Here is a 19,125-nt window from a genome sequence, read left to right on the forward strand (position 1 = left end):
CCTTCTGGGAGGCCACGGGAGGCTCCGCGGGTCACGGAGCCCCCCGGGCCCCCGCCATGGGGAAACTGAGGCAGGGCTGGGAGTCACCCCCCCCCGTCACCGTGCCGTGATTATTGTAGGAGCTACAGTAATGCCGCGGGATCCCACCAGGGATCTCTCGTGGGCTGCTGCAGGAGCCCTTGTGGTGAAACTGAGGCATGGAGACCCCACTCATCTCCATCACCCCCACCCCAACCCCTCGCTGGTGCCGCTAGAAGGGTTTGAGTGAAAATAATGCAAAATCCGGCAAAACACACATCTACCCCACCAAGCGGTACCCCAAACTCCCACGTGTGAAGCGAGGGGGGGTTGCTCAGCACTTATAGCCAGGCTTGGTGCTCCCCAGTCCTCCCAGTCCTCCCAGTATAACCCGGCAGAGGGCACCAGTAAGCCCAGTTTGTGGCCTTTTCTCCCCCCGCCCCCCCCTTGCTGGCAGCAGGGGGAGGGTGGAGGAAGGGGAGGAGGAGGAGGAGGCGAAGGCCGGGTGCGGGGGGATTTAAGGGCTCGCGGTCCCCCCGGCCCGGCCTCCTCCCGCCGCCCAGAGGGACGTGGGTGTAGGGACCCAAGTTAGTGCGGGTACGTGTGTGACAGCCCCCACCCCCGGTAAGGACCCGCCCGGGGCCACCGCTGCCATCCCGGGGGAGGGAGGCTCTCCGGGGAGCGCGGGGTGAGGGGGCGTGCAGCGGAGGGGAGGTGCTGTGGGGATGTGGGGGTGATGGGGACAGGAGAGTGCCATGGGGACACCGGAGTGTGGTGGGGACGTGGGTGTGCGACGGGGGACACGGAGATGCTACGGGGACTTGGGTGTGCAGCAGGGACACAGACATGCAGTGGGGCCACGAGCATGTGGTGGGCACACAGACATGGGATGGGGACACGGACGTGCAGCAAGGACGTGGATGTGTCATGGGACGTGGTCATGTGGGGACATGGGTGCGCAACAGGGACACAGGTGTGTGATGGGGATGGGGACAGGGGTGTGTGGTGGGGACACTGGGGACATGGCACACACAGGGGACGCGGTGGGGACACGGGTGTGTGATGGGACTGCAGATGTGCGGTGGAGACATGGACAGGGGATGGGAGCACAGAGGTGACAGGAGCACATGGTGGGGACACACGGGAGGTACACAAGCACATGATGGGGACATGGCCATGTCATGGGGACCTCACTGTGCCACAGGGGCCATCCTGGCTTCCCCCAGCTCGGGCTGGTGACAGTGAGGTGACACCTCATGGGACTCATGGCTAGGGAGGCAGGGGGGAGGGAGGGTAAGCTGGCATGTCCCCAGGGGGGTCACATCGGTGACTGTGTAGGGAGGGGACATTTCTTTCCGTCCTCGCTTGGCTGACCCCGGGCCAAAGGTCTCGGTGGGGAAACTGAGGCACGAGCGGGTGCCACCCACCTCGCAGCTCTCTTGTGGCAGCACCCGCTCAGCGCCGCAGGATGAAGGCTCTGTTCGTCCTCCTCCTCGCCCACCTCTGCTCGGCATCGCTGGTCCCAGGTAGGTGAGGTTTGGAGGGGCAGCACCCCAAAGGTGGTGCCGTGGGGTGCTATGAGCCCGGTTCCCCACAGAGAGGGAGAAGGACCCCGAGTACTGGCGGCGGCAGGCGCAGGAGACCCTGCGGAACGCGCTGCGGCTCCAGCGCCTCAACCAGAACGTGGCCAAGAACCTCATCCTCTTCCTGGGGGACGGTGAGATGGGAGGGGAGCACCCACCCCGGGCAGGGGCAGCGGGGCTGGGGGCGCTGGGAGGGATGAAGTGGGTTCAATAAAGTGGGTGCTGGGATAAACTGGGGCTTTGACACATTTGGTCTTGTGGAAAAATAGGTGCTGTGGTGAGTTGTGTTCTGGGATAAACTGGGATTCCAGTAAGTTGGGTGCTGGTGTGAACAGGGTTTGCAAAAAAGATCTGTGCTGGGGTAAACTGGGTGCTGCAATGAATTGGATTTCCAAAAAATCGGTGCTATGGTAAATTGAGTTTACAGTAAACTCAGTTTATTTTGTGGGTGCTGGATAAACTGGATTTGCAAAAAATATTGGTTGTTTCAATCAACTGGATTTGCAAAAAAAAAATGGGTGCCATGGTAAATTGAGTTTACAACAAACTGGGTGCTGGATAAACTGGATTTGCAAAAAAATATTGGTTGCTGCAATCAGTTTGGTTTGTGTTAAGTTGGGTGCTGGGGTAAACTGGGTGCTGGTATGAACTAGATTTAGAGTAAGTTGAGTGCTGCAATAAATTGGGTTTCAAATGAATATTGGGTGCCAGGGCGAACTGGGTTGCAATAAACTGGGTGCTGGCATGAACTGGGTGCTGGCATGAACTGGGATTGCAGTAACCTGACGCAGGGATAAAGTGGATTGGCAAAGAATTGGGTCTCAGGTAAATTGGTTTTGCCATCATTTGAGTGCTGGCATAAACTGGGATTGCAATAAAGTGGGTGCTGGGATAAATTTGGTTTGCAAAAAAATTGAATGCTGGGATAACCTGTGTGCAGGAATGAATTGGATTTGCAAAAAGTTGGTGTTGCAATAAACTGGGCTCTGTGATAAACTGGCTTTGCAATGAAAAGTGGCTGCTGGGATAAACTGGGAGCTGGGATAAACTGGCTGCACGATAAACTGGGCTTGCAAAAAATTGGTTGCTGCGATAAACTGGACGATGGGATAAACTGAACGATGGGCTAAACGGGGTCTGCAGTAAGCGGAGATGAGCGGGGTTTGCGCGGAGCGGGCTGTGCTGCCCGGGGCCGCCGGGCTGTCCCTGCGCGGCTGACGCTGTCCCGCAGGAATGGGCGTCTCCACGGTCACGGCCGCCCGCATCCTCAAAGGGCAGCTGCACGGGCAGGGCGAGGAGAGCCTGCTGGAGATGGACAAGTTCCCCTTCGTGGCCCTGGCCAAGGTGAGCCCCCCGGGGCACCCACGGGGACACGACACCCACAGCAAGGTCACGGGCGGGCGGCATCGACCGAGCCGAAATTAGGTCATGGGCGAGCGAAGGCGGCTGGCTCCGGTGCCCGCTGGCCGTGCCAGGGGCCGGCCGTGGGAACGAGGAGGGGAGCAGGAGGAGCCCGCCGGCTGCGGGACACCACGGGACCCCCCTGCTTCTCCTGGGGGAGAATGTTTTGCTGAACAAAACATTTTAAAATAATAATTGAATTTAAAGTCAGCAGCCACCTCCATTCACCCCGTGGGGATGCCCGTGGCTGTGGTTTCCATCTCCCTGCCAAAAGGTGGACTGAAAAAAGGCTAAAAGCAGCAAAATGCAGTGAGGGGGGGATGTCCCACCACGGTGGAGGGAGTAGGGGGTAAAATGGGGAGCAAAGGACAAAAGAGAGGGGACACAGGTGGGATGGGGGTCTGGTGCAGCCAAACAGCACAGGGAGGGAAGCCGCAGGGTGGGAATGGTGGTGCTGTCAGTGGTACTGGTGGTGGTGGAGACAATGATGGTGGTGATAACGATGGGGGTTTATCCATCTCCCACCTTCCAGACCTACAACACCAACGCCCAGGTGCCCGACAGCGCAGGCACGGCCACCGCCTACCTCTGCGGCGTCAAAGCCAACGAGGGGACGCTGGGGGTCAGCGCCGGCGTCACCCGGGACCGCTGCAACACCACCAAGGGCCAGGAGGTGACCTCCATCCTCCGCTGGGCCAAGGAGGCGGGTAAGGCACTGAGGCACTCCTGGGCAGGAGGTCCAGCGGGTGGTTTTGGGGGTGTTCTCACCATTGTCCCCTGAACTGGTGGCGCAGGCAAGGCCGTGGGCATCGTCACCACCACGCGCGTGACCCACGCCACGCCCAGCGCTGCCTATGCCCACTCTGCCAACCGTGACTGGTACTCGGATGGAGAGATGCCCCCGGATGCCCTGGAGGGGGGCTGCAAGGACATCGCCCGGCAGCTGGTGGAGAACATCCCTGAGATTGAGGTAGGGATGAGGACACCGGGAATGTGCCCTGGAGTCAGGGGGATGGGACCAGGACAGACAGGGCCGTGGAGAGATGTGTGACCAAGACCACCAATGGTTGAAGAGCCTGGAGTCCCAGGAGATTCTGGGCTAGAGCCACCACTGGTTGAAGAGCCAGAACTCCCAGGAGATGTTGGGCTGGAACCACCGTGGTTGAAGAGCCAGAACTCCCAGGAGATGTTGGGCTGGAACCACCAAGGGGTGCAGGGTCAGGACTGTGAGTGGCTACAAGACAAGGACCACCCCTGCAAATGTGAGGCTGAGACCACCCGTGGGTGCAGAACCAGGATTGTGGGTGGATATGGGGCTAGAACTACCAATGGGTGCAGAGTTGGGACCCCAATGCAATGGTGGGCTGGGACCACCCATGGGTGCAGAAGCAGGACCACCCAATGGTGCAGAGTTGGAGCCCCAGCAGATGGGGGATCAGGACCACCCATGGGTATAGAGTTGGGACCCTCATCAAATATGGGACCAGGACCACCATGGGTGAGATACCAGCACTTTCGGGTGGACATGGGACCAGGAAACTCAAACATAGGTCTTGGACCATAAGCACCTGTAGGATCAAGCCCCAGACCCACAAATCCATCTTAGCCTCCTCCTTTCCCATACTTCCCAGACCCAAAACTCTTCCTTTTTCCCCCAGTTCTGCTCCTTACTGTGGATTTATGCAGAAATTCAGCACTGTAAATAAATCTTCTTCTGTCCTTCAAAATAGCCCCAAAGCAAAACATCCCAGCCTGTTATTTAGCTCTTTAATAGCCTCTTTTGATTTTTTTTTCCCTTTAATATAATTTTAACTCTGTCCCAGGCTGGAAATAATTATATAGTGGGGAAAAGACTTTTTTTTTTCCCTTTTTTTTTTGTTAATAATTTTGGCATTGGTGTTTTGCAGCTTTATAATTCACCTTCTACGCAGAGAAAGGGGGAAAAAATACAAAAAAGCCATAAAATCTCTGCTAGGTTATAAATAACAGAAGCCAAATAAATCAGGCTCCAAAGCAAACAGGGAGAGCCGCGGGATGGGGCTCCATCCCAGCGGGTTCATGTGGGGATCCCGATGTGGAGCATCCTTCCCACAGATTGGGGGAAAAAACATTCAAAAAGCCAAATCCCTGCTGGAAATGGTTATTTTTGTCCTGAGTTTTAATTAATAGGCAGATATTCAGAGTTATTTTGAGCGAGGTGAAATTCCTCGGGTGTTTTTGCCCACAACTCCAGGGCTTTCCTGGACACCCTGCTCCGCCCCTTTGGGGTCTTCCCCCATTAAACCCCAGCTGGAAGGGGAGATTTAAAATAATTTAAAAATATTTAAAACTACATTTCCTCCCCTCTTTTGCAGGTGATCCTGGGTGGAGGGCGGAAATATATGTTCCCCAAAAATGTCAGTGACGTGGAATATCCCCACGAGGAGAAGCAGCGGGGCACCCGCCTGGACGGCAGGAACCTCGTCCAGGCGTGGCGGGAGGCCAAGCCCCGCGGCAAGGTGACAGGGACTCTGGGGGGTGGGGGTGCACCCACATCACCCTCCTGTAACCCTGCAGAGCCATTCCTGGGGGTGGAATATCTTGGGGAGCGTCTCAGGGGTGGCAGAAGCAATGGAGAGGTGACAATGCCTGTCCCCTGTCCCCAGGTTGCTGAGTACGTGTGGCACCGGCGAGGGCTGCTGGCACTCAACCTCACCCGCGTCGACTTCCTGCTGGGTGAGTCCCTGCACCCACGGGTGCCCTGGCATCAGCTGGGTGCTTTAGGGGGACCCCTGTTCTGTCCTAGGGTGCTGGGGCAGCTGCAGTGGCCAGTTATCCTCCAAGGGTGCTGCTGCCTCCAAGGGATGGGGGTGCCCTGTCCTTGACGTGCCGGTAGCCCCCAAAGATGGTTCTATCCCCTTGGGGATGCTGGTACCCGCCCCCTCCACCGATCCTGTTACCTCCCTGGGGATGCTGGTACCCCAAAGGGATGCTGTTACACCCCCAAGGGTGGTGCTCCTGCTGCCCTGCTGCCTCCACCGATCCTGTTACCTCCCTGGGGATGCTGGTACCCCAAAGGGATGCTGTTACACCCCCAAGGGTGGTGCTCCTGCTGCCCCCAGGGATGCTGGTACCTCCCAAAGAGGCTGCAATTTCCCTGGCAATGCTGGTGCCCCCCCTGGGGATGCTGGTGTGCCCTCAAGGATGTGCTGCCCGCCAAGGACGATGTTACACCCCCAAGGATGCTGCTATTCCCACCCTGGGACACATCTCCCTCCTAGGGATGCAGTTCTTTTGTCAGCAGTGAAATTCCCATCCCAACTGGAATGTGGAATCCAGCGGGGCAGGAGGAAGGAAGGGCTGGGATTGTCCGGCTTCTATCTAATCTTCCTGGATCCAGTGGTGTGTGAAACACTTGAGTCAGCACGAGGAGCAGGATTTGGCCCCCCCCCTTTTTCTTTTGGTGGAAAAGGATGTCCCCAGCAGCGTCCCTGTCCCCAGGCCTCTTCGAGCCAGGGGACATGATGTACGAGCTGGACAGGAACAACGATACAGATCCGTCCCTCAGCGAGATGGTGTCCGTGGCCATCAGGATGCTCCAGAAAAATCCCCGAGGGTTCTTCCTCCTGGTTGAAGGTGGGGGGTTCATGGGGGTGCAAAAATAGGGCATAAAAGGAGGCTGGGGGGGTGCAAAAAGGGGGGGTGCAAAAAGAAGGGTGCAAAAGTAGAATAAAGGGGATGATAGGGATACAAAAAAGGGAGGAAAAAAGGGGGTGATGGGGTGCAAAAGAAGGTGCAAAAAGGTGGGGAATTGGATAAGGGGGAGGTACAAAAAGTGAGGACTGGAAGGTGGAAAAGAATGATAAAGGGGGTGATAGAAGAACAAAAACAGGGATTAAAGGTGATGGTGCAAAAAGGGAGGATAATGGGGAGATGGGAGTGCAAAAAAAGGGGATGACAGGGAGGAAGAATAAAGGGGTGGTGGGGAATGCACAAATGACAGATAAAGGGGATATGGGGGATGCAAAAAGAGGGGTAACGGGCAAAGAAGGTGCAAAAAGGGAGGGATAAAAGAGGCGGAGTGCTAAAATGGATAAAGGGTAGGGGGATGAAAAGGAGGAACAAAGGGGCTGATGGGGTTCAAAAAGGAGGATGTGGGATGTGAAAAGGGGGGATAAATGGGATGGGGGGGCACAGAAAGGGAAGAAAGGGGGTTCAAGGCTGGGAGGAGGAGGGCAATGCCGAGCGGTGCTGGGCTCCACAGGCGGCCGCATCGACCACGGGCACCACGAGGGGAAGGCAAAGCAGGCGCTGCACGAGGCGGTGGAGCTGGACAGGGCCATCGGGCTGGCCACGCGCCTCACGTCCACCCAGGACACGCTCAGCGTCGTCACCGCCGACCACTCGCACGTCTTCACCTTCGGCGGCTACACCCCCCGCGGGAACCCCATCTTTGGTGAGCTCTGCCCGGCCACAGCGCCAGGGACAGCTGGGGGGACACCCTGGGGACAGCTCGGGGACACCGTGGGGAGATCCCATCCTGCTGACTGTGCCACACCGCCAGGTCTGGCCCCGATGCAGAGCGACGTGGACCGCAAACCCTTCACGTCCATCCTCTACGGCAACGGCCCCGGCTATAAAATCGTGGCGGGCGAGCGAGAAAACGTCTCTGCCGTGGATTTTGGTGAGTATGTCTTGGGCCAAAACCCCTCAAAATCACCCCGGCTTGGCTAAAATGAGCTGGCTTCTTAAACGATTCTCACTTCTGTTTGCCCCCAGCACACGCCGACTACCAGGCGCAGTCGGCCGTGCCGCTGCGGCAGGAGACCCACGGCGGCGAGGACGTGGCCGTGTTCGCCCGCGGGCCCATGGCCCACCTGCTGCACGGGGTCCACGAGCAGAACTACATCCCCCACGCCATGGCTTACGCCGCCTGCATCGGCTCCAACCGAGGCCACTGCAACGCCGCCGCCCGCCCCGCCACCCCCCTGCTCCTGCCCTTCCTCGGCCTCCTCCTCCTCCTCTGCTAAAGTGCCTCTTGCAAATCACTGAGGGGGATTTATTTTTAATTCATCCTCCCTTTTTATTTTTCTGTGGACAGCAGCGCCCGGGAAAGAGGAGAGAGAGAACAGAGAGACTCAGCGGAGCAAAAGCAGCCGCCGGTGGTTTGGTGCTGGGAGCTGCCTCTGTAAATACATGGTTCCTTCCCTATAATTAGCAGCGTTCCCTGGCCTATCCCAAACCCACCGCGGGATTTGGGATGGCAGCTGGAGCCTCGGCGGATAAAACCCCCTCTTTGAGCGAGACGCGATGGGGCTGGGTCCCAGAATGCCTCTGCGGTCCCTTGGCTGAGGACTGACCCTGGTGCCCAACTCGTCACACGTGTGGGGAGCCAGGGACCACACGAAGATGGGAAAAAAAATTAACTCATCGGGTTAATTTGTCCCTAAACTTGGGTTTTGTTGTCTCCTCAGTGATTTATTTTGTTTTAAAATTCTTCGGGTTAAAGCAATTTGCTGCCCCGGGAGGGATTTGGGAGGGGTTGGGGCTGGGATTGTGGAAGGAGGGTAAAGGTAGCAAAGCGGGATGTGAGGGGTTGGATGCCCTGGGGCACGCCCTCATCGTTAGGGTGGTAATTAAGGGAGAAATTAGTAGGTGGGGCCACAAGGGAAAAAGGCTTGTGCAGCTGGAGCGGTGCTGGGAGCGACGCTGGGTGGGCAAAGGGGCTGGGAGTGGGCAAATGTCACTGTGCTTGTGCCAATGTCACCGTGCAAGTGGGTACAGTGCCTTGCACATGCAAATGTCACTGTGCCAGTGCCACTGTGCACTTGCAGACACTGCCTGAGCTGAGCAAAAGGTGTGTGCAAATCTCACCGAGATGTGCCTTGCACACGTGCAGATGTGTGTAGATGTCTCTGTGCCTGGATTCCCCTTTCCAGGTAGAAAAGGCACCGTGCACGTGTGACTGTCACTGTGAGTGACACACAGTGAAAATGTGCAGTGCAAACACGTGCCCACGTCCCTGCGCTTGTGCAAATGACCCCTGGCACATGCAGAAGTCCCCGTGCACGCAGGAAAGCCCCACGGTGCCCCTGAGTTCCTGTGCCTGGGCAGATGGCTGGGAAAACACTGCCCTGCCTCCCCCAAATTCCCCTAACCCCCTCCCTCGTTTTTCATTCATTCACCAGTTTTATAATTAAAGCTCCAGTTCGTCATTAACCAGGACCCTCCAGAGGAGGTGCAGTGCTGACCCCGGCAGGGCAGGGTTTTTGGGGGCTCTGACCCCGGCAGGGCAGGGTTTGGAGGGGCTCTGAGCCCTCCCTTTGCCCCCCCGGCAGCGCCGGATCCCGAGCGAGGCCCGGCTGCTGGCACTTCCCAGAACTCGGGCAGCCCCGGGCTATGTTTAACCGCTCCCGGGGTGCCGCGTGGTTTTGGGGGGTTCAGGGGGTGGGAACCACTTTCCCTTGGCCAGGGGCTTGGCAGGACGCCGGTGGCCACCGGGGCCGTGGCCAAATGCCGCTCCTGACGCCGGGCTGACCAGCAGAGCTGAAAGAGGCACTTTGGGGGGGTGGAGGGGGGCTGAGGGCATCGCCTGCCATATTTTGGGGTACTCGCAGCACCCCGAAAACAGAGACTATCAAAAGAAAGGCTTTGCTCGGCCAGGCTGCTGTGAAATCCATCCCAAAACTTGGCTAAATGACTCCCCAAAATGAGTGTTTTTACAGCCCCCACTGATGTTTGAGGTTTTGGGGACCCCCTAGATATCGGAGACCTCCTCCCCCCCCACCGTAGCGATAAATAAACCTTTATTTTATACAGGACTTACGGGAAACACAAACACAGTTTGGGAGGGTGTGAAAAAATATTCCTCCCCCTCCCCCCAGTTCCAGCCTCCGGCACATTCCGGAACTTTTGTCCCTTAAAATAAAGGGGGGGAGAGGGAGCTCCACTTTGGGGTTACCCTGGATTTGAGTCCCCTCTTTTTTGGGGGGGAGGGGATGATGCTGGGGTTGGACCCACTCTTCATTTCGGGGTCACGGCAGAGGGGAGGCCCCTTTGTGGTGCATCACCCCCTCACCCAAAGGGTTTTTGGGGTGACAGAGATTGTCTGGAGGGGGGGCACATCCCAATTTTTTCTGGAGGTCCCCCCAAATCCTGCACCGGGGACGATGGCTTCAGCTCCTGGCACGGGGGTGGCACACAGAGGGGGGTGAAGCGGTGACACCCCCGCAGGTGGGGGGGTGACTATGAGCCCTGTGGGAGGGACATCAGTGGGGGTGCCCCAGGGTGGGCACCCCCATACTGCAGTGGTGGAGGGGGGCAAACAGCCTCACCGGGTTATGGGGGGGCTGCTCCAGCTGGATTTTGATCTCAGGGCAGGGGGGGTCAGGCGGGCGGCGGCCTGGGGCAAAGGGGGGGGTCATGAGCACCCCGAGGGGTCCCCCAGCCCTGCGGCGCCCCGACCCGGGGGTGCTGGGCTACCTGGGGGGGTCCCGGGGGGGTCATCCGGCCAGGGGGTGTCAGTGAAGGCGTCGCGGTGGCTCCCCGAGGGCGAGCGGCTCTCCTGAGGGGGCGGGGGGGGGTCAGAGGGGTGCTGCCCACCCCAGACTGCCCCCCCGGACCCCTCCCCGGGCTCCCCGTACCCGTCCCGGCTCGCCGGGCTCCTCCGCGGCGCTGCCGAAGCTGCTGGCGCTGGAGGAGGAGCGGGAGAAATCCGGCGGCTCCGGCTTCTCGGCCCTGCCAGGGACAGTCCCCAAGGCCAGGGACAGTCCCCAAAGCCACAACAGGCTGGCACCGCGCCTCGTGGCCACCACCGTGGCCCGCTGCGATGCTGTACTGGCCCCGGGACACCCTGTCCCCACGCCACCCCATCCAGGACACTGGATCCTCATGTCACCCTAGCCCTGGCATGTCCCATTCTCATGTCACCCTGTCCCCACCCCATCCCATCCCTGGGAGGTCCCATCCTCATGTCACCCTGTCCCCATGTCTCTTGTCATCATACCAACCTATCCCTGTGCCATGTGTCCCTGTGCCACCCACCTTCATGCCAACCTGCATCCAAGCCACCCAAGTGCCACCCCACAGCCCCCTGCCACCTTGTCCCTGGGACATACAGACCCAGTGCCCCTCAGTCCCTGGGTGAACCTGTCCCTGTGACACCCTGTCCCTCTGGTGTCTTGTCTCTGTGCTGCCCTGTGCCAACCATCCTGGTGCCACCTTGTCCCAGTGTCACCCATCCCTGTGCCACCCCAGCCCGCGGTCACTCTGGTCCACTGCATTCCTTTGCTGTCCCATCCCTCTGGTCCCTGTGTCACCTTCACATCGCCCTGTCCCAGTGCCCATCCCTGTGCCACCCCATCCTGGTGTCACCCTGTCCTTGAGCTGCACCATCCCAGTGTCCTCCAGTCCCCGTGTCACCCTGATGTCACCCTGTCCCCATGTCACCTGGTCCTGGAGTCACCCCATACCGGTGCCACCCTGTGCCCTTGCCACACCATCCCAGTGTCCTGCAGTCCCCAAGCATTCCCAGCCCAGTGCCCTCCTGTCCCCGTGTCCCCGATCCCGGTGCCAGCTGCGGGACCTGTCGGGGTTCCGGCGGCTCTCGGGGGAGCTGTGTGTGGAGCTGGAGCCGTCGGCGGCTGCGGGGCCGTCCCTGCGGGAAGGCGACGGCAGTGAGGTGACAGCGGGAGGGGACAGCGGGAGGGGGCAGCGGCGGTGCCGGTACCGGCGCTCACCTGCCGGCCGGCGCCTCCTGGATGCTCTCGATGCCGATGGCGCTGGAGCGGCGGGAGCCGAGGGGGCCGGGCCGCCGCCGCGACGGGCTCTTCCCGGGCACCAGCAGCGCCTGCGGGGCGCCGTTAACCGGGGGGACACCGGGAACCGGGGACACACCGAGGGGGGACAGCGAGGTACCCACCTCTTCCACCGAGCCCAGCCCGATGGCGCTGCCGCGGCGTCCCCGGCGGCTCCCGGGCACCAGCAGCGACTGGGGGCGGCAGCGCGTCACCGACCGGGGACCACGGGGCGGGGGCAACCGGGCACCGGAGGAGGAACCGGGCACCGGGAGGGGAAACGGGCAGCAGGGGTGAACCGGGCACCGGGGGGGGAACCGGGCACCGGGAGGGGAACCGGGCACCAGGGGAGGAACCGGGCACCGTGAAGGGAACCGGGCACCGGGGAGGGAACCGGGCACCGGGAGGGGAACCGGGCACCGGGGCGGGGCGGAGCCAAGGGCGAGATGGGAGGGGGCTTGTAACAATGGGCGGGGCTTAAGACGCGGGGCGCGGGGCGCTACTTGGGCGGGGCTTGGGCCGATGAGGGGGCGGGACCTGCATGGGCGTGGTTTGATAAGAAAGGGGCGGGGCGTGCAGCCACGGAGCCGTTCCAGACCGTGAGGGGGCGTGGCCTGAGCTGGGCGTGGCCTCAGCCACACGCCCGCAGATCGGCCACGCGCGCAGGGGGCGGGGCCAAAGCCCGGGGGCGCGGTCACAGCAAAGAGGCGTGGTCAGAGCAGGGGCGTGGCCAGTACCGAGGGGGCGTGTCCTGGCTGGGGACTGAGGGGCGGGCCCGGGGGGGGACGCGGCCCCGCAGTGCTGCGGGCGGGGGTCTGGGGGTGCGGGACCCCCGCGCCCCACCTTGAACGACTCGAAGAAGCCCGGGGCGGCGCCGCCGTTGTCGGGGCGCTCGTCGTCGGGGCCGAGCCCCAGCATGGCCTGGCTGCGCGCCTGCAGCTCCTCGTGCAGCGTCTCCAGCAGCGCCGCCCGCGTCCGCTCCTGCGCACCATCCCTGCACTGCTGCGCCCACGCGAGACCACCCAGCCCGCACCCGCCCCGCACCCACCTCCGCACCCAGCCCCGCACCCACACCGCACGGCTGCGCCGTGCCAGACACCCACCCCCGCACCACACAGCCGCCACCCACGCAGGACCTGCCCCCGCCCTGCTGCACCCACGCGACACCGCCCACAGCACCCCGCATCCACCGCGAGCACCCAACCCTGCCCTGCTGCGCCCACGCGAGCTCATCCCACGCCACACGGCTGCACCCACGCGAGACACCCACACCCCAGCGCAGCGCTGCACCCACGCGGGGCCGCCCCTCGCAACCCCCTCCCCACCGCGCTGCTGCCCCCCCACGTGAGACCTCCCCACGTGAGATACCCCCTACCCCGGGCACCACCCACCTGCCCAGACGGGACCCAGCCCCTGCCCACCCACACGCAGCCCCCACGGTGTCTTCAGTTCCCACAGTGGGCACGGCACCCACGGCACCCACGGCACCCACATCCACATCCCACGGCTTGCCCAGCCCCTCTGGGAGCCCCCCAGCACCCCCTGCCCGCACCTCCAGCTTGGCGAACTTCTCAGCACGGTAGCAGGCGTACTCGGCGTTGATGAGCTTGGTCAGCAGGAACTCCTGGAACTCGGGGCCCTGCGGGTGGGGGCGGCCCGGGTGGGTGCGTGGGTGGGTGGGTGTCCCCCGGGGCTCCCCGGCGGCACCCACGGGCATTCACCTTCCTGAAGACGGCGGGGTCGGGCAGCGGCGGGCCGAAGAAGGGCACGTCGTCACGGGCCGTGACGGAGACCTGTGGCGGGTGGGGGGGTGACAGGGCACCCCAAGGGCCCCCACGGGCACGGGGACACTGAGGCACGGGAGGGTACCTTGTAGAGGGTGCCCTGGGCGCCCCCCTGCTCCAGCTGCACCACCACGAAGGCGTGGAGGAAGTTGGAGGCGATCATGTCGGGCACGAACGGTGTGTTCTCATCCTGGAAGACGATGGCCACGATGTCGTTGCCGATGTGACGCTTCCGCTGCAGCTGTGGGGACAGGTGGGATGCAGAGGGACAGGGAGGAGGACGTGGAGGATAGGGGAGGACACGAGGGACAGAGGGTGGTCACACCAGGGGCATCAAAAGGAATGAAAGCTCCTGTGCCCCATAGATGCACCCCAGCACCCATGGGTGCTCCACCAGCCCCCTGCATCCTACAGCTCCCCCCGGCACCCATGGCTGCCTTTACAGCCCTCTGCATCCCGAAGATGTTTCCCCACACCCATGAATGCCCTGTCATCTCCTGGGCCCCACAGATGCCCACCACCCATGGGTGACCCAGGAGTCCCCTCCATTCCATGGGACATCCCCAAAGCCCCAACAGCCCTTCCACCCCATAGAAGTGCCCCAGGAGCACCTCCCACCCCCTGCTCTCAAGCACCCAAGTGTCCCCCCCAGTCCCCCTCTTTTCACCCCCCGGCCCCCATGGGTGCCCACCTGCTGGGCGTCCCCCTCGGTGTAGGGCAGTTTGGTGGAGACGTGGAACATGATCTCCTTGTCACGGAAGTGGCAATAGACCGACTCGCTGCCTGTCTGCCCGTGGGTCACATCCAGCCCCCCTCGGAACCTGCGTGCGTGGGTGGGTGGGTGGGTGAGACAGGCACCCTGACCCCGCGGGTCCTTCCCCCCCAGGATCCCCTCACGCACCCCTTGAAGTCTCGCAGCTGCACCCGCTGACCCAGGACGTCGAGGAATTCGGCGAAGGCCGGGCTCTCCTCCGTGGTGCCGAAAAGCTCCTCCTCGGAGGTCTGCAGTGGGGTGGGGATGGGTGCCAGCACCCACCCAGGGACTCCCCTCACCCTAACCCCCACCCACCCCACCCCATACCTGCCCTAGTTTTTGGTAGATGACCCCAAATTTGAAGTGGTTGCTGAGCACGTGCTCATCAAAGGCGAGGATGAGGCGGGATGCCTGCGGGGTGGGGAGGGGTCAGAAGTTGGGGAGGGGCACCCACGGGTGCCCAGGTGCCCCCTCCCTGCAGCCCGTTCACCTTGGGATAGAGCACGGGGTAGAAGCGATCCACGTTGACGTCCTCGCACACCAGCTGTGGGAAAGAGGGGTGCTGCCATGGGGGCCTGGGGCTGGGGGGCACCCATGGGTGCTGCTGGGAGCCAGGGCCACACCCACCTTGGCCATCTGCACCACGTTGGGGAACTCGGCCAGGCAGGAGATGGGCACCACATCATGCAGGGTGCGGGCACGGGTGCTGCGGAGCAAGGAGGGGGTCAGGGGAGCCCCCACCCCAGGCAGCTCCCGTGGGTGCCTCCCGCAGCCCGCTCACCGCAGCAGCAGGTGGAGGTGCTCCTGCTCGTCGTACTTGAGGGAGAAGACGAGGTGTCCCAGCGCCGGGTCCAGGGAGTAGTAGTTGAAGTGCTCCTGTGGGAAGGAGCCGAGCAGCTGTGGCCAAGGGCACTCATGCTGGGGGCACTCGTGCCATGGGACACCCCTGTCCATGAGCACCCACATCCATGGGACACCCCTGTCCATGAGCACCCACATCCATGGGACACCCCTGTCCATGAGCACCCACATCCGTGGGACATCCGTGTCCATGAGCACCCACATCCATGGGACACCCGTGTCCATGAGCACCCACATCCGTGGGACACCTGTGTCCATGAGCACCCACATCCATGGGACACCTGTGTCCATGGGATACCCACACCCATGAACACCCATTCCGATGGAGCACCCGTGTCCACGAGCACCTGTACCCACAGGTACCACCTATGGGGCACCTACACTCAGTGAGCCTCGCACCCCTTGGGGCATCCGGGTCCTACGGACACACAAACCCCCATGTCCATGCAAACCTGTGGAGAACCCCTGTCCATGGACACCTGTGCCAGGTGCTCTCCTGCCCATGGAGACCCAACACCCACCTCCTTACCACCCACCCCATGGAGCACCCATGTCCACAAGCAGCCACGTGCCAAAGCCCCTGTGTTTAGGAGGTCTCCATGTCCTTCCATTCCCATGGAGAACCCACCCCAAGCACCGTTGCCATGCCCAGGGATACCCACATCCATAAGCCCCCACGTCCATGGCCCATGGGGCTCCCATCCCCGTGGACACCGCACCCACGTCCATGAACACCGAGCTTATGTGGTCTCCATGCTCCTGCCCATCCATACCCACGGGACATCGCCCCCACCCCAGACCCCACACCTGCAGCACCCCGGGGCCTCACCTTGCCCAGGAAGTGCTTGCGGTAGATCTTGGCCGTGTGGTTGCCCTCCAGCTTTGCCCGGGTGCCAGGTACCGGCGTGGGGGGCGAGTCAGGGGCCCCGCTCAGCTGGTGGTTGGTGCCCTCAATCCAGTAACCCCCGAACTGCGGCAGGAGGATGAGGGGGAACGGCCCCTCCCGGCCCAGCACCTGCGCCCACAGCTGCGGTGGGTGCTTTGGGCACCACCCAGCAACCCACCCAGCCAGCCACTGGCCCTCGCAGCCCTCTCGGCAGAGCGGGGTGCTCTACCTCGTGCACGCTGGGGTAGGGGATGTAGTCCTCCTCCGTCTGCAAGACAACGGTGATGGCCACCGTGGGTGGTGGGATGGGTGTTGCCCGTGGTGGCACCCCAGGGTGCTGGTTGCGTGCCCCCACCCCAACAACACCTACCTTGAGTGGTGGGGGGATGGCATGGCGCTGCTGGGCCATCCTGCTGCCCTGGGGAGAGAGGGGCTGTGGGTGCCTGTCTCCCCGCCTTGGGGTGGGCATCCTCGGGCGGGGGGCATCCACGGGCGCTTACCTCGGGGTTGGGAGGTGCTGCTGGCTGGAGACGCGTCTAGGTGGCGTGAGGGCGTCCAGGGGGGCCCATGGCGCTTCCTGGGGAGAGGAGAGCTCCCCCACAGCCCCTCTCCGGGACTCCCGGCCAGCAGCCTTGCCCCTGAAGCCAACTGATGGCAGCGAGCCCACCCTGCGGGTGCCCGGGGCCAGCGGGGCGGCGGCGGCGGGGTCACGGCGTGAGGGCCGCGGAGACCCCCGAGCCCCACCCCCCCCAAAGGGCGCCCTCTGCCGGCGGGAGGCGGCGGCGCGGGGCAGCACCACGGACAGCGCCGGGACCCCGCGAGGTGCCACCAACCCCGCGAAAGGGCCACCGACCCTGCGAGGTGCCACCAACCCCGCGAGGTGCCACCGACCCCGCGAGGTGCCACCGACCCCGCGAAAGTGTCACCGACCCCGCGAGGTGCCACCGACCCCGCGAGGTGCCACCGACCCCGCGAAAGGGCCACCGACCCTGCGAGGTGCCACCGACCCCGCGAGGTGCCACCGACCCCGCGAAAGTGCCACCGACCCCGCAAAGTGCCACCGACCCCGCGAGGTGCCACTGACCCTGTGAAGGTGTCACCGACTCCGTGAGATGCCACCGACCCCACGCCCGTGTCACCCATCCCGTAAGATGTGATCATGCCCGCGCCAGTGTCACTGACCCCGAGCCAGGCTCACCAACCCAGTGCCAGTGCCAACCCTCCTCGTGAAACTGTCACTGGCGCCGTGCAAGCACGGTCATTTTCGTGCCAATGCCACCGACCCCTCCTGTCCAGGGTCTCTCCCCGTGCAAGTAGGATCATTCCCGTGTCAGTGTCACCGGCCCCACGCCAGTGTCACCAGCCCCGTGCAAATGTCGCTCTCCCCGTGGCAATGTGACCGTTCTCGTGCAAACACTACCGTCCCCATGCAAATGGCACTGTCCCCATCAAACACAGCCCTGGTGCAAATGTGACCCGGCCCTGTGCAAACACAATGACGTGCAAGTACGTCCCTGGTGCAAAAGGGACCCTCGTGCAAATGTCACCGTCCCTGTGCAAAGGCAGCCCCCGTGCAGGTGTGACCTGTGCAAACACGGCGCTGGTGCAAACACAACCGCAGCCAAGCACAGCCCCGGTGCAGGTGTGACCCGTCCCCGTGCAAGTACGACCCCGGTGTCCCCGTGCCAATGCGACATTGCCACCCGTCCCCGTGCACACACGACCCTTCCCCGTGCACCCCCTGGGCCGCTGCGTGACCCCGCCGGGCTGGGGGTGACCCTGGGGGGCTCCTCTATCGCTCCCCACACCCCCCAGCATCCACAGTGCGGTCTGTCCCGGGAGGGTGGGGGGAGCACCGGGGGGACGGGGGGAGATGTTCTAAATGTGGGAGCCAGACTGGGGGGGCGGGGAGGGGGAGATTGGGTTTGGGGGGGACGCGGGAGTCAGACTGGGGAGACTGGAACAGGGGGAGGAGATGATGGGGGGCAGAAGAGGGGGGCAGCTTTTGGGGTATCCGGGAGGGGGGGCAGGCTTGGGTGGGGGGCAAGTAGTAGGGTGTAATTATGGAGGAGACATTTGGGGGGGACCGGTTGGGGGGTCAGTGGGGGACTCCTCCCCCCGCCCCCGCGCCCAACCCGGGTCTTTTCTCCCAGGCCCGGAGCATTTCCCCCTCCATCCCCTCCCCCGGTACCGGCGGCGGTGAAGGTCACGGGCGGACGGATCCCCCCGGTGCTGCGGCGGGGATGAGGGGACATCCCCAGAGGGGGGTCTCCGGGGGGACCGCGGTGCCCGGTCCTCGCAAGGCGGCACTTACCGGGGGCGGCGGGGCCGGGCGGTCCCGGAGCGGGGCCGGTACCGAGCGGAGCCGAGCGGGGCCCCGGCGCTCGCTGCCACCGCGCAGCGTCACGTGCGGCGGGGCGGGGCGGCCCCTCCGGGGGCGGTGGGACCGGGAACCGGTAACGGGAACCGGGCACAGTACCGGGGAATGGCCACGGGCACCGGGAGCAGACTACCGGCAACGGGCACCGGGAAAACGGCACCGGGAACTGAGATCCGGAACTGGGGATCTCCCTCTCCATCCCTGATGTCACCCCCCGGGACCGCCTGGGTGTCCCCTCCTTCCCCAGCGCCCCGGGCTCCGCAGAGCAGGGGACCCCCCAAACGTCTCCCTGTCCCCCCGGGACCCATCTCCGCCCCCCCGCCCGCAGTTGGCACCCGGGTACCGCTCTGCCCATCACCCACATCTCCTCCCAAATTCGGCTCACGGCGCTCCCCCCACGTCTCTCCCCGGGACCCAGAGCTGGCTCCCCCATTCCCCTCTTCCCACCCCTGGCTCCCGGCAGACCCCGCTCATCCGTAACCCCCACCCCTGGTACTCAGGGACCCCCATCTCCGTCCCTGGTGCCCAAGCCCCTCCTCCCATATACCTCTCCATCCCTGGTACCCGAGGAATCGCCCCCCCCATCCATAATTCCCCATTCCTGGTACCCTACCTGAGACCCCCACCCATAACCCCCCCACGCCCACAGCCCCCCCAGCACCCACCCCATTCCCATCTCTAATG

The 19,125-nt window shown here is 63.0% G+C and overlaps 2 protein-coding genes across 9 annotated transcripts; one reads left to right on the forward strand and one right to left on the reverse strand.

The window, feature by feature from the left end:
* The first annotated feature begins 511 nt into the window (after positions 1–511).
* On the forward strand, positions 512–8,435 carry ALPL (alkaline phosphatase, biomineralization associated). Of its 4 annotated transcripts, none has more exons than XM_053997464.1 (12): positions 512–642; positions 1,453–1,544; positions 1,616–1,735; positions 2,833–2,945; positions 3,535–3,709; positions 3,797–3,972; positions 5,357–5,500; positions 5,648–5,717; positions 6,483–6,617; positions 7,246–7,437; positions 7,546–7,665; positions 7,761–8,435. In XM_053997464.1, exons 2-12 carry the CDS (start codon positions 1,487–1,489, stop codon positions 8,009–8,011), a joined length of 1,554 nt encoding a protein of 517 aa, XP_053853439.1. In that variant the 5' UTR covers positions 512–642; positions 1,453–1,486; the 3' UTR covers positions 8,012–8,435. The 4 variants fall into 4 exon arrangements, with proteins under 4 accessions (XP_053853439.1, XP_053853440.1, XP_053853437.1 ...); XM_053997465.1 differs by having other exon boundaries at positions 1,478–1,544; XM_053997462.1 differs by having other exon boundaries at positions 512–615.
* Positions 8,436–9,770: 1,335 nt separating this feature from the next.
* Positions 9,771–18,463, reverse strand: RAP1GAP (RAP1 GTPase activating protein). 5 transcript variants are annotated; one of them, XM_053997461.1, is made up of 22 exons: positions 18,376–18,463; positions 16,562–16,638; positions 16,432–16,479; positions 16,291–16,329; positions 16,005–16,190; positions 15,096–15,190; positions 14,942–15,020; positions 14,805–14,858; positions 14,642–14,725; positions 14,462–14,562; positions 14,252–14,381; positions 13,646–13,801; positions 13,498–13,569; positions 13,329–13,415; positions 12,620–12,757; positions 11,902–11,970; positions 11,720–11,829; positions 11,566–11,637; positions 10,625–10,718; positions 10,464–10,545; positions 10,316–10,383; positions 9,771–10,235 (listed from the first exon to the last, which is right to left on the reverse strand). In XM_053997461.1, exons 3-22 carry the CDS (start codon positions 16,468–16,470, stop codon positions 10,227–10,229), a joined length of 1,764 nt encoding a protein of 587 aa, XP_053853436.1. In that variant the 5' UTR covers positions 16,471–16,479; positions 16,562–16,638; positions 18,376–18,463; the 3' UTR covers positions 9,771–10,226. The 5 variants fall into 5 exon arrangements, with proteins under 5 accessions (XP_053853436.1, XP_053853435.1, XP_053853432.1 ...); XM_053997460.1 differs by having other exon boundaries at positions 16,005–16,202; XM_053997457.1 differs by having other exon boundaries at positions 11,720–11,970.
* Between the last annotated feature and the right edge of the window lie 662 nt (positions 18,464–19,125).

This window comes from Vidua macroura, chromosome 23 (genome assembly GCF_024509145.1).
Source record: "Vidua macroura isolate BioBank_ID:100142 chromosome 23, ASM2450914v1, whole genome shotgun sequence".
NCBI classification, from domain to species: Eukaryota; Metazoa; Chordata; class Aves; order Passeriformes; family Viduidae; genus Vidua; species Vidua macroura.

Coding starts and splice junctions, on each gene's coding strand:
- RAP1GAP (XM_053997457.1), bottom strand. CDS start 16,470: ATGGCCCAGCAGCGCCATGCCATCCCCCCACCACTCAAG. Junction 14,382..14,461: donor CAGCTGCGAGACTTCAAGGG/GTGCGTGAGGGG, acceptor CCACGCACGCAG/GTTCCGAGGGGGGCTGGATG. Junction 13,570..13,645: donor CCCAGGGCACCCTCTACAAG/GTACCCTCCCGT, acceptor CACCCGCCACAG/GTCTCCGTCACGGCCCGTGA.
- ALPL (XM_053997464.1), top strand. CDS start 1,487: ATGAAGGCTCTGTTCGTCCTCCTCCTCGCCCACCTCTGCTCGGCATCG. Junction 5,718..6,482: donor CCGCGTCGACTTCCTGCTGG/GTGAGTCCCTGC, acceptor CCCTGTCCCCAG/GCCTCTTCGAGCCAGGGGAC. Junction 7,666..7,760: donor CGTCTCTGCCGTGGATTTTG/GTGAGTATGTCT, acceptor GTTTGCCCCCAG/CACACGCCGACTACCAGGCG.